The 14,398-nt window shown below is 43.6% G+C and overlaps 1 protein-coding gene across 1 annotated transcript in view; it reads right to left on the reverse strand.

The window, feature by feature from the left end:
- The window catches only part of SLC28A3 (solute carrier family 28 member 3), a 93,310-nt gene that overhangs the window by 27,835 nt on the left and 51,077 nt on the right, over positions 1-14,398 (reverse strand). Inside the window, exons 6-9 of the mRNA XM_006022301.3 lie at positions 12,930-13,119; positions 8,596-8,740; positions 3,942-4,055; positions 2,170-2,247 (exon numbers count right to left, since the gene is read on the reverse strand). Of these exons, the coding sequence (XP_006022363.1) occupies positions 2,170-2,247; positions 3,942-4,055; positions 8,596-8,740; positions 12,930-13,119 (527 nt within the window). The remainder of the gene's footprint in view (positions 1-2,169; positions 2,248-3,941; positions 4,056-8,595; positions 8,741-12,929; positions 13,120-14,398) is intronic.

Below are 14,398 nucleotides of genomic sequence, written 5' to 3' on the forward strand. Positions count from 1 at the left end.
AACAGTCCTAACTAACAAACAAGCAAATAAATAAACTGAACCTTTTTTTTTGCCCTGTCCCAGGCACTGGGACCTTTTGGCTCTGATCCCAGCACATCAGAGTGGACCCTCCATATAGCAAACTGTTCTGCTCGCAGTTCACTTCCTTCTCCCTTGCTTGCTCTTCTAGGAGCTTTTTAAAGCTCCTAGCGGCATACTCTCTATTCATCCAAAAGCCCTGTAATTGGGCTCTCTTAAAGGGACAGACTGCCCAGTTACACTATTTTGGAGAAACAGATTAGGTACCTATTTTAGACAAAGTTAATTCTATGTATGCAGTGACTGTGACTAGAAAATATATACTCAAATTCACATCTTCAAACAATCCTGGCCATGTGTGTAGTGGACCTTGTTGGCATGTGCTAATCTGTATACCTAGGGGATATCTGGTGTTCAAGGTGATTTATTTCCTAAATCAGTTGGAAATTAGGATGGAACTGAGTGTGGCCAATTAGTCTGGAAGGACTGCCATGCTGTCTCAGCTGTACTGCTTCCAGTATGCAAGCCAGCTCATTAAGAGATAGCTTGGGTATTTTCACTTAGCATTGTATTGTCCCATGTACACAAACTCTTAAGTGACTGACAGTGAGGATTGGATAGCAAAAGAAATTTGAAAAAAAACCCTCATTTTTGTTCTTTTGCTGAAAATCTATTATTTTTGCTTATATTTATTCCTGACTCTCTTTAGTAATAACCTGTTTGACATGCATGGACATCAAGGTTGTTGACTGCTTATGAATGAGTACTCTGTGCCTCTTAGAAGGCAGGAGGATTATTTATTAGGACAAGTCAGCAAAACACAGTGTTCCTTTTGCTGAGCTGTGTTACTCAGGGGTGGGGTGCATCTACACATGCAATTAATTTGAAGCAATAAACTCCAGAGCAGTTTGAGCCAGAGTAAGCTACTCCTGAGCACAGCATCTACACATGCAGCCAGGACAGCAGCAATCTGAGCCAGGGCAGAGCAGTTTATGCCAGGGTTGAGGGTATGGGGAGTGGGGCAGCTGGGGGCAGCCCCGGGCTCCAGGGGGGGGCTTTGGGACTGGCTGGGGCACAAGGATGCTGGAAGTGCAGAGCCATCTGTCTAGGCAGCAGACAGAAGTCTGCCCCTGCTGGCTGGGAGAAATTTACACCTGTGGTCAGTGTTTACATGTGCATTTGATTGCAGTTAATAACGCCACTGTAAGATAGTACTGTCCCTGACAGCAGTATCTTATGGCAGCATTAGTTTACTGCAGGCTAACAGTGTTGCTTGTGTAGACGGTGATGCTTTATTCAGCAGCTAATTAGTTTATTCTGCAGTTAAGTGCATACGTAGATGCAGCCAGATTGCTCTGCTTGCTAAAAAAATAGGGCCAGTCTTGTTTATCTGGAAAGCTAAATGTGAAACACCCTTCTGGGTTATCATTCACCTCAATCCTAGAGACAGAATAGATAAGAGGTTGGAAAGATACTAGAACTCTCTGTCTCTTGAACCAAGTAGACTGTAATCATGACCAATTTTCCTAGCATATCTTTTCAGGAAAATGGAGGGTTAATACTCCTTGCCTAGCTGTCTGCCTTTTCATGGAAGTGAAGCACCATTGGCATGACCTGACTCACTTTGATTTGGAAAGAAGTGAAAAGCATGTCTCTCACTTCCTTCCCCAAGCAGCTACTTTTACAGATCTTCTTATAGAATTGGGAAACCTAACTGGAATTTAGTGGCTGGTCCTGCCTTATTGTTATTCTCTCTACCAATCTGTAGTATTTATAAGTCATCTATCTCAGTAGTATCTAAGCAATAGTCCTGACAGAAATTAATCTGCTTGTGAGCAACTAGGTGAGGCCCTTATAGTTTGTTATGTCTCCTTTTAGAGAATTTGCCCCTAATCCTAATGGATTGCAACAGCTGGATTAAATTGATTTAAAGCAGGACATTAAGCAAACATTTTAATTGGGGGGTTCCTGCACTTTTGTCACAGAATGAGTCATAATCTTATTGTCAAAATTGTTTCCTGGACACCTTGTGGTTGCACAAACAAACAAGGGTGTGTGGCTAAACAAACAGAGAACACACCTTTTGATGGAACTGTGCCTCGATGCTGTGATTAATGTGTCATATGCACAACATATATAATGGCTGTTTACCTTAAAGGCAAAGAAGTGATCCACGTATTTTTTACCAAAAACAAATTCCGCACCAGCATCAGAGTATCCCAGGAAAGCCTAACGAGAAAAAAACAAAGCCTGTTTCAAACAGCTGATAATAATAATAATAATACTATTCATATATTATACAGATTTTATAATCATAATGGGTAAGATTGCAGTTGATAGTGGGGAGTTGCAAAGCGTCTTTCTGTTCTGCATCCATGCCAGTGTCAAACTCGACTGCAGTCCCCCTGTTTAGGGGAGTCTGGGATCTGCGGCCTGCATCCTCATTGCGTCATAGTAGGCAGGTAAAGAGCATGGTCACGGGTCATGCTTCAGTGCCAGATCATTGTGTTTGCCAGTTGTGGAAAGGGACATATGGTGCATCGCTCCAAAGCTTCCTTTGGTGTGGGGCAGAACCACACTGCCATACATTCATTATGATTATTATTTGTACTAAATAAACCTGGGGACTCAGAACTGGGAAATGGACAATATGTAGTAAGCAGCACTCCCTGCCTATGAACGTAGCTAAAGGTCACGCACAATCCCATAGGAACTGTTTATTTTTCATTGCTCCAAAGATGCTATTGTGGTGCATTCCTATGCTGTTGTTGGCACAACTCTGTAGTGCAACTCTGAGCAATATGTTATTGATATGTACGGTGAAACCTGAGGGCTAAACAAGCATTTCCCAAAAGAATGGTCATGTGCCATGTGGAAACCAGTGAAGAATAAGCTCAGCACAGCCTCAACCCAAATCTGAGCTCTGAGGAAAAGCTGATAGTTTGTGTTAAAACCATTAGCTTCATGGCCACAGCGTAGGCCCATTATAATTTTAAAATCCTTTTTATGTTGCAGTTTATTTTTATACATTTAAATTGGTCACCTGCACATTTTAAGAGCTGTCAGGTGAGTGCCCTTGTGTCAAAACTGTGAATTTCCTTCACTGTACCACTTTACCCAACTTTCAACTTCCTCCCGATTATTACCCTTCATGAACAGATGGTTTTTGTTGGCTTGCAGGTTGGCCCTAGGGATGCAGCCTCCACTTCAGCAATGGCACAGAGTCCTGGTTCTCTCTGTGGGCAGGTCCTTTCTTGTACAGTTTTGCCTTCTTTCCACCAATGCTTGCATTTTATTGTTGTCTCTGAGAACCATGGAAATCCATATGGGTGAGGACTGTAGACATCTATGCCAGAATGACAGTGGCTACAGTTATTGTGTCTGTCTAAATCTTCTGTTCCCTGATATTTTAGGGGAGTTTCCTGTAAGTATGTTTCAGAATTGCACCATGTCCAGTTGAACTTGCTAATAGACCAGGATGATAATTTTCTCTTGCCTGGAGATCAGGTGGGCTGTGGTTTCAGCCTAAAGGAGGTGATGGTCAACCAAAAGTAGAAAGAATTCTCACCATTTCTTATTAGGTCTTACCTTCAGCACTTAACAACATGCTCATCTGAAGCCAGTAAGCAAAGATGTGATCTGATGTGACCTAGATCTGATCATCAAGTAAGTTATCTCCAGGAGTACTCTGCTTCCCTTGGGAAATCAAGATATTAAGGAACCAATTGGCAAAACTTGCACTGATTTTTTGGGGCCCTGGGTTGTTAGAACATAAAACTACTTCTCATGACAAGGGAAGCACACTATTTAGGGGCAGGAGGAGGACAAGCCTGTTATTGTGTGGTTTACTTTCATTGTAACATAAAACTCCATTGCAGAAAATGATAAAAAAGGAAAGACTCCCTCTTTGGTGAATACTTTACCTGTATCTGCTTGCCCAGCCAATTAAATACTTCGAAACCTGCTTTAGTCCTTAGCGTAATAAGCCCAAGAACAAACTGCATGACTATGCCTGAAAATACAGGTCTCCAGGCAACCTAGTCAAAGAAAAAAAGTATAAAAGCAGAAATCATTAGAGAGGAAAAAGAAAAAACAGTATTTTAATATACACACAATATGTATAATAAAGGGATACACGTAATTGTATTGAAATAGATCAGGGACTGCCCAAATAATGTGGAAAGAGATTTCATTCCTTTTAATTCCCCCTGATGCCCTTCTGTTTAGTATGGGCATGTGAACTAACAAGTCGCAGACATGATGTTCCACCCAGACCTAAGGTACAGAAAGAAAGTTGCATTGGGGACCCTTAGAAACGCACACCAAGAACATCAGTAAGACAGGAGACTGCCTGTCTTGTTTTACAGTGCAGAGAAGTAACCGTGATATAAATACAGGAGACAACTATAGCTAATTCCATCACGGAATCTTTCCTCACAGGAATGATTACATATCACTAGCTTTTAATATAACATGAGCCTTGTTCATAGAAGTTGGACAGAGCAGTAGGTTGGGAACACAGGGATTGTGCTATTGTCTCATTGTATGACCTAGTAAGTCATTTCAGCTTACAATATCCGTTTCCTTACTTGTCAAGCAGGCAGAACCATACTTCAGGTAAGAAGGCCTGCATGAGTGTTAAATATTGTGACTATTATAATACAAAAACATTCTTTATTTTCATTCCAGCTGGAAACTGGAGTGGCTGACTATAACCATCTCCCCTTCTGCCAAGCCGCAGGTTTCCACTTTGCTGTCCCAGTCTGTAAGTGGTAAATCTGATCAGTTTACAAGGGAATGTAAGGTGAGGTGCAGCCTTGCTGATTTTCTCTCACTTTACTTGAATAAAATTGGCCAATTAAGCTCAGTGAAGACCCAAGGGAGAACGCTAGATGAGTGGCATTTTTTAGTTTTCAGTTTGTTTTTTTGATAATAGTGCTCACAAAGAATTATGAAAGAAAAGTGAATGCAGTTGGTACTTGGGAATGGAAGGTGTTGTCAGGAGGACAGTTTGAGAGAATTAGGATCCTTATGGAACTGTTCTGTGCTTTTCTTTCCTTGCTACTGTGAAAAGCCCCTGCATAGATGTGTTAAAGGAACTTTGTGAAACCTTTTAAACCTGTTAGGGCAGGGGTTGTCTACAGGGGGTACGTGTACCCCCAGGGGTACGCGGGAAGGCACTAGAGGGTACACGTGGGCAAGCGGGGATGATGCACCACCCTGTGCCGCTGCCTCCCAGAAGCAGGGCTTGGGGGAGGGGCGGGGACGGGATGGGACATGAGGGCAGCAGTGCCCCTGCCTGGCTGGCCAGACTCGGGGGTGAGGGGAATCTCGCATGTGGCTGCTGCCACCCCACGATGCTGCCGCTCCGCATCCGGCCGATGCACCACCCCCTCCTCACCCCACTGCTCTGCATCTGGCCACTTGGGGTACACTTATTAAGAAAGGTTGAAAACCCCTTGTGTTAGGGGATTACCATGTGATTTCAATAAAAACACCAGAACTAGGCACAAAAGCAACATTAAACATTGAGCTGGTTTCTCTGGCAAGCAGAGCATAACCTTTTAATAAAATTACTACAATGTACTGAATGCATTTCCTTGGAAAACAAACAATCATGTCTATTTAAAAAACACAGTGATGGGGGAGGTAGCATGTATTGAAAGACATCATCAACTAGTTTCCTGTATGTGCTAAGAAGATTATTTCTCCTCCACCATGATTTCATTGGTAGCTTCTGGGTATTTTTCTTGCTGTCTTCTAAAGCTCAGGACAGGCAGGGGTGGATGTTTGGCTTGATGGTACTTTGAAACTTCTAAGGTGCCTTTCTGGTGGGTGCAACTCATGCATATATAATCAAGTTTACTGCCAAATTCGGGCATAGGAATAGGTCAGACTGGCAAGGATTATTGGGGGTTTTTCTTGCTTTTCTTTTTAGTGCGGGACTTGGTCCTTTTCTTTAGATCATCTGGACAGAGCTTAACCTAAGTAATTTCCTGCATGTGGCGAGGCATTGGCAGTACTTCGCCATCCCTTGCTCTTTATCTATGGTATATTGTAGGGCTTTCTTATAGGGTGCTTTGTGGCTATGACATGTGAGAGGGGCTGGAGTAGATGGCTTTCTTGATCCTTTTGAACAAATGATTCTTTGCAAACACAAGGGACTAGATTTGATGGTTGAGGAGGTCCCTTTCAGCAGTAGTATAACTAGGAATGAATGAGGGCGGCACAAGCCCTGGGCACTGGGACAGAGGCAGGAGGGTGCCAGAATGCACACAGAGGGGCTTTAGGCTCTAGCACAGGTGTGGGCAACTATTTTGGGCTGAGTTTAGCAAAACCACCGAGGGCTGCATGACAGGCAGCCAGGGGCAGATACATATACATTCTCTAAATTTTTTAGGGGCCCCACGGGCCGGATAGAATGGCCTGGCGGGCTGCATCTGGCCCATGGGCCACATTTTGCCTACCCCTGCTCTAGCACCTATAGGGTTTTGCTGCACAGAATGGGGCATGGAGCCGAGGGGTGGAGGCAGAAGGGGTCAAGGCTTCTGGCAGCTATGGGGTCCAGCTGTGTGCCTGCCCTACATTTCAGATACAATTGAACTAAGAGTTTTATATTGTTGCTCAGCATGTGATTTGGCTGCAAGTGCCGGGGATGGCAAGCAAGAAGCTTAACTCCTTGGCTGGGGGACACCTTTCCCTGCTCTGTACTGAGCTGCCAGGAAACTTGAGCCCCTTGCCTCAACCCCTGGCTCCTACCTTTATTCCACAAAGCTGAGCTCATACCTGCCAGGACCCTCAAGCCCCCTACCTTGGAGGTCCTTCATATCAGCCAAAGCCTGCAGTTACCCAGGGTGCAAACCTTTCCAGGTATGCCTCTGCCTTTCCATCCTATGTTCTTCTTGCCTCTTCTGCAAGCCCCCGAGCTGGAACTGTGTGTTCTCACAAGTTCCTCCCTGAAGTGATTGCTACCAGGTGCCCTTATATACTTGGAACCTGCTTGCTGGAAAAACAGTGTCAGGTCAATTCCTAAGGCTTAAATTCATTCTGTACTCCGTCCCTAAATAGGACCATTATTTTAGGCCCATTTCTACAGGAGCTTTGCCTGATTGAGACCCGAATATAAGCTGAATAAGGACTTCAGGCTGCACCCTGTTGCTTTTAAATTTTTAGGAGACACTGAAATCATTAAAAGGATTTTATCACATCTGTCCAATAATATTCCCTGGCAAAGAGTATACAAACAGGCTGGAAAAGGGTAATTTGCTGTTGTCTCCAGCTCCCTGAAGCTTTGAGTCTTGTCTTGTTCAGTGACTTTTAGTTCAAATTAACAGAGATGAAGGAGGACCTGAAAGATGCTGGAAATAAAACCAGAAAAACCTTGGATTTTCTTTTTCCTCCCCTACACAAGATTCTTCAACCCACCCTCGTCCTTTTTTAATTCAGACCGAGTAATTCTTACTGTGTGCAGGCATTTTCATGGACTTTATGAAATATTCATTGACTTCAGTTGAATGAAGAGCAGGAGTAAATATCAGTCCATATAAGCAGAGGTTATAAAAACAAGCCTATCATGATTGCTGGATGTCAGGATATTGATTATGGGGTTTTTTTAAGTGACAGTGTGCAGGGTTCTTCTTCATTCATGCACATGGCCCTAAGTATTTCTCTACATTTCTTCATAAACGCAAAATAAAAAACAAAAAGAACAGATCCCAAATTCCCCTTTCCCTCCTCCTCCCCCTGTTTTTTAAAAAGAATATTATTGCTGAAAAGTCAAACACTCAATAGTTAGGAAATTAAGGTTGATGGTACAAAACCTACAGCTGCTGGTTTAGAACATTTAGATCAGTGGTTCTCAACCTTTTTGGACTCTAGCATCCCTCATTAGACTCAAGACCCCTCTCAGAAAACACCAACTCTTAGTTTTCACTCATTTTTTGACTACAGAAAACTAATAAAGTAAATTTTCTGTTGCAAAGAACTCAGAAAGACCACAACAGGTCAAACGTTTTTAACATTTTTTCCCCCCATTTGAAATCTATGGCTGCCTATAGACATGCCTATTAACATTCTAATTACTACGGGTTGGAGCAGACTCAATTAATCATGTCTGCTCCATGTTCCAATTAGAACACTCCAGCGTCGCCTCAACATCGTGTGCATTAAGCCCTCCCCATATTTCAAAATGTCCATGGGGGCTCTTTAACTGAAGCTTGTTGAATGAGATTTAAAGTGCCCCCTTGGCCATTTTGAAATGCAGGAAGGGCTTAATATATGTAACAGTGAGCCGTTTTTAATGATAGCGGCTGTTCAGGAACCACTCTAATTAAAATGGCTCCCACCCCACTTCCAAGTACATGTATAGTCAGCCTCTGGGTTTATCTTGTGAATCATGTGTTGGTGTTTGCACACCTAATAGTACTCATATTGTATGGCCCATGTGCCACCCCAGTTGAGAATCACTGATTTAGTTCATTATATGTGTATGCAGCAGACCTGGTTAGACTGTTCAGATCTCCTAAAAGAAAATTCTTGATATCTAGACAAGGTGAAAGGAAATCATTGAGTACTTACTCTGGTTGGGTATTTGGAAAAGATTAGCATCAAGAGAACATACATCACAAGTCCACCAAATGAGATGAGCTGATTGGTTCCTTGTTTTGCTGTGTCAAATATGAGCCAACAGATGACAGCTGCAATAAGAACTATGCCAAGCAGCCTAACAGCAAGGAAACATGATAGCTGTAATGTTATAACAAAACTCTGCTAAAAAATAATAACCAGATACACCAATTCATATTACTTTTTCATATTTATGTGAGATATGCCCATCCCATGCCAAACTCTTAATTATACATCCTTCAGAATAACAGTTGACTTCCTTCAGATAACATGACTCTGGTGAGACATGACAATAATAAAATCTACTAGCTACTATCACCAGAATCCATCTACAAACACTCCCCTAAAATGGATGGAAAGTACTGTGATATTTTTTACAGTTTTTGTTTCCCTTAAAATATTTTGTCAAATTTTCAGTGTTTTTCTTTACCTTCCTTTGCCCTTCCCTCTTTCCCCTGTTAGTATGTCTTCTGTTTTGTTACTGTAACACCAATACTAACATATTTTCAATGGTGCTGTAACATTTTACAGCTTTACAAAAGTATAAAATTGCATCAACTTATTGGAAATTCGGTAAGGCACGAGGTAATTGGGGACACAGAAAAACGGTCATTAATTTTTTTGTACTTTTGTCTATTTTTAGGGGGAAAAAAATCAATAAAAATGAATCTCCATTCCCCCAGATTTGGGCTAGTTCTGATGCATTTAAAAATAGTACGTAGTCATATGAATTTCTCTCTCTTCTCCTACTATGAAACTGTACTTAGCAGGTCACCATTAATGTCATATTTGTGCAGTTCCCAATCCTGTAATTAAATTTTCCTCACAGCACACCTGAGAGAGAAGGAAGTGCCTCCAACTGAGGCTTGTCTAATGCCTGGGGGTTAGGGCACTCTTTCAGGAAATGGGTGGTGTAGGCTTGAATCTCCTGAGTTTGAGGAAGGTCTTTAACTCCCACTTGGGTGAGTCCTCTAAGATATTATGTACAAAGTGGACACAGCAACCTCTTCCCCCTCTGACTAACTTTTCAAATAGAAGTGGCCAGGCCTCCTGTGTTTTGTGCAGAACTCAGTGTTGTTGGTTTGTGTAAGGTGTACTCTATGACCACCTCCTGGATTATCTGCCTTAAAAAGCTTAAGTGCCGGGTCATTTAGTGGGTGAATCCCAAACAGACTTAGTGTGAGATAAGGGCCAAGGTGCTCAACTCAGCCAAATTGGCAACAATTCTGGGCAAGTACAGTAGCAGAATTATGGGTACCTAAGTAAGTTTTGTGGCAAAAACTTGGGGGCCTTTGGCCATCTAGTTGTCTAGATGGTTAGGTAGCACTTTTGTGGACTGCTCATTTGTGGCTAAGGTGACTAAATTCCACCATGCCACATATGAACACATGAAGGAAAGAGGAGGAAGAGGTAAAATTGCTCTTCAAAAATACTTTTGAATAAGTACAATAACTCATCTTGGAAATGATTTTTAAATGGAAAAAGGGTGAACTGCTTCACAGGCAAGACAGTTTGTCCATTTGTAGGACTTGGAAATTCCTGGGAACTCTTACTCTAAAGTGCAAATGGTCAAAAAGCCCACCGTTGAATTGATTCAATTTTCGCAGGTTAGTCTATGCTGCATAGACTAAATTGATAAGCAAATGAACAGACATTCACTTTTGATTCTGGAAATGCAGCCATATGCCTGCAGTGGCCCCAGCCAGAAGCTGGGGGGGCACTAGAAAGCGCCTCCCTGGTTGGCTGGAACAAATAGCTTGGACCAAAGCTAGCCCACCCACCCCATGAGGGGGGTGAAGTTTGCAGGGGAAGGTGCAAAGCATTCTGAGATGCTGGGGGACTGTGAGTTAATTTGAATCTGGAGGGCATCTGGGACAGAAGTTCAATAAACTGAGTTAACCTAAATCAGTTAAGTCTGATACTGCATCCATCCAGATTTATCTTAAACTGGTGTTGGCCATTTTGAAAGCAGTATATGTGCACTGAACTTATGTTGTATTAGAGATTTGTACCAGTTTCCAACCACTTATTCCAGTTTATGTGTAATTAAACTCAAGTAACTCGATTAATCGAGTCTGCTGGAACATGCTAATTAGCATGCTCCAGCAGCCTCCAGGTCCTGTGTATTCAGGATCCCTGTGCTTCAAAATGGTGGCAGGGGCACTTTAACTAAAGCTTATCAAATGAATCATAGAAATTAGGGTTGGAAGGAACCTCAGGGCTAGGGACAGAAGTTACACATAAATTGGTTTAAGTGATCAGAAACTGGTTTACACCTGTAACAGAACAGAAGTTCAGTGCATATAAACCAGTTTCAAAATGGCTGAAACTGGTTTATGATAAACCTGGTTGAATGTAGTATCAGACTTAACTGATTTAGGTCAAACCTGTTTATGGAACTTCTGTCCTAGACCCCTTCCTGGTTCAAGTTAAATCACAGTCCCGCAGCATCCCAGGATGATTTGCAGCCCTGGGAAAGGCTGTGCTGTCAGCTTGAGCAAAGCAGAGTTGGCCCTGCCCCTCTGCTCTCTAGCCAGAGCAGTGAGGGCTGGCTGACAAAGGGGTGGGGGTGGGAAACCAAGCTGGGGATGAATCCCAGTCTGTCTGGCAGGGATGGAGCAGCCCCTGCCAGACTTTCCCCACTGAAGTGGACGGGGCAGGGGCATGGGACAGCAGGCACAGGAGGAGGAGGAGGGGGAGGGGGATTAAACCCCCTGTCCCCCCTCTCCAACCAGCATGGGACCCCGGCAGAGGTCTGCCCAGCTTTCCCTCCTGGTTGACCACTCCAGCGGTAGGGGGGATGGCCAGAGCTGGCCCATGCAGCAGCCTCAGGCAAAAGTGGGGGAGAGGGATTAAGTCACCTTGCCTCCCCCTTCTCCCACTGGCACAGGGACCCCAGCCAGGGTCTGCCTGGCTTTCTCCCCTGCTGGCTGCTGGTGGGGAAAGCCGAGCAGACCCCGGCTAGGGTCCTGTGCTGGTGGGAGAGGAGAGGCAGGGGGATTTAATTTGCCTCCCTCCCCCCTTTTGCCTGAGGCACTGCCCTAGCCAGTGTCTGAACATGCCTACTGCCACTCAGGAACAAACCTAGCAAGGGCTGCTTTCCCCTTCCTCCTGCAGGCACACCCCAGCTGAGGACCATGCAGACTAGGGTGGGGGTTTAAATCTCTCCCCAATCATACTCAGTGTGGCCTGCCGGGCCACATCCCCAGCCCCCCCTCCGCTCAGCTTCCCTTCAGCCTTCTGGCCACTGCCAAAGGGAAGGTTCTCTCTAGCACCCCCTTGGCTTTTAGCTCGAGCCACTGCAGGCATGTGGCTGCATTTCTGGAATCAAAAGTGAATGGCTATTCACTTGCTTCTTGGTTCAATCTTTGCAGGTTAGACTAACCTGCAAAATTTGAATCAATTCAGGCTTGGGCTTTTTGAATGTCTGTACTTAGCTCAGGAGGTCATCTAGTCCAACCCCATGCTCAAGGCTAGACCATCCCCAACTAGATTACCCCACCCAAGGCTTTGTCTAGCCAGGTCTTAAAAACCTCCAGGGATGGAGATTCCACAACCTCTGTGGGTGGTTCTAGAGTTTTACTACCCTCCTAGTAAGAAAGTTCTCTCTACTATCTAACTTAAGTGTCCCTCGCTGCAACTTGAGACTTGCTCCTTGTTCTGCCATCTGCCACTGCTGAGAACAGTTTAACTCCATCCTTTGGAACCACTCTTCAGGTAGTTGAAGGATATTCAATTCCCTCTCAGTCTTGTCTTTTTTAGACTATATAAACCCAGTTCCCTCAGCCTCTCCTCAGAAGTCATGTCCCCCAGCCCCCTAAAATGAGATTTAGTTAAAGCACCCCAACCACCATTTTAAGTGTGGGATGCTGAATGCACGTGATGAATGAATGCATGCACTGCATAAACGAACGTGATGCTGCGGTTGATTTAATTAGAGTGGCTCTCAGAGCCGCTCTAATTAAAGTGCCTCCTCCTCCATCCCCGGAGTATATGTAAAGACTCTCTTTATGTTTAGATTCTACAGTTGTGGAGCTATGTAAATACTAGAGCAAGTTAACACATCAGCCTCCAACAATGTATTCATTTTTATATAACTTCCTATGTACTGTGTAATAGCTTGAATAGCAATAATCTAACATCGGAGAAGGAGTCATTTGAGGTGTTTATCAAACTGTATTTGCCTTCAGTCCCAGTGAAAAGAATAAAATGGTTTAAAAATACAGTACCAGTGAAAACATAACCCTTATAAAAAGCTAATTAAGAAATAAGGCAGTTGTATTTACCATTTCAGGCAGAACCACCATCTTTTCAGGAATTGTCTACAAGGGGCAAAGAATGCAGAAATTTTATCTTCGTATTTAGCCATTAAGTAATCCCAGCAGATGAAAAAGATGGCTACAATTGTAAGTACAAAGAGTGGCAGGGCTCTGTGAAAGTTCAAGATGCAGGCTGAAATGACCACTGCCAAATATGCTGTCAAAGAAAAAGCATTTAGATTTTAGTTAAGTCTGTCCTACAGAAACAGCCACAACCTCAGATGGCTACTTGATTTAAGTACGAGTTTTACTTAAAAAATAGGAAATGAAAGCTGTTTCATGATTGTACTTGAATATTCGCTTACATTCAGTGACACTCTGGGATGTATTAAAAACTGAACGTACTTAAGTTCTCCTCCTGAAAAGGGATGATTTTGTGAATCCTGGCCTGGGTGGGGAAATATTGTTGTTAGCACAGATAGTGCTGCTATTTATAATATGTTCATTGATACCAAAGTCCACAACTGGGAGGTGAGGAAGAGAAAGAGATACAGGTTATTTTGTAGTCCTCATGACATACACATACATTTGTAAAGGTAGCATCTTGATACTATAGCATCCACTCAAACAGGTTATGAGTTTGCTGCTATAAATATGAAGTGATATGATTCAAATAGGTAAGGTATTCGAATAATGCCCTCTGTTTAAAGTAAGGGATTTTTGAACGCTGACAAGCAAGTAACAGGTCAAGCGGGATAACTAGGATTTGTTCAAATAGGCATTAATGGTAGATAAAAAGCTACTGTACTAGTAATATAAGAGGCCTAGGAGGAGATATGAGGCCTAGCTCATGGAAATGGGGAAGGGCTGAGGGAGTGGTGAATATGGGAACCAGCAGAGAAGATTCTAACAACAGACTGAGCATGTCTACACGACGTTTACTGTGGAGCTAATTTGATCTGCGATAAACATCTCAGCATGTACACATGTGCCCTTATTAGGGTGCATGGAACTAATAAATACAAGTATTACCCTGCTGTAGAGTTTTTTCATTCACAGCAATGCATGTGTAGATGCTGATGCAGCTGGCCCGGGCACAAGGGTGTTTCAGTGTGTCTCGGACGGCCAGAGCCGACTCGAGTTACGTTAGAAATTGGTCGTACGTTAGGGCGGGCTGGTGAATGAAGAGGCAGAGACAACTTATTGGTTGCAAAAAACTTTACTCACGCCGCTTGCAATCACGACGCAGGTGGTCCGGTCGTCTGAACAACCACACGAGTTGTTCCAGCTGGCGGGGCCCAAGCCAGTTAATCCGTCCGCAGTTCGAAGCCGGCGGGAAAAGGGTACATCTGGGATTGTGCTCGGCGATGGGAAGAAAGATTGATAGGTGATCAGTCTATCAATCGGCAGCCGCAAGTCGGATAACTTCAGAGGCACTCTGCAGCGTGCTCCAAGCTCTTCGACTTGGGCGGAAGTCGCGCAGAATTTTAAACGGA

The sequence above is a fragment of the Alligator sinensis genome, unplaced genomic scaffold (genome assembly GCF_000455745.1).
Source record: "Alligator sinensis unplaced genomic scaffold, ASM45574v1 scaffold226_1, whole genome shotgun sequence".
In the NCBI taxonomy this organism is placed as follows: Eukaryota; Metazoa; Chordata; order Crocodylia; family Alligatoridae; genus Alligator; species Alligator sinensis.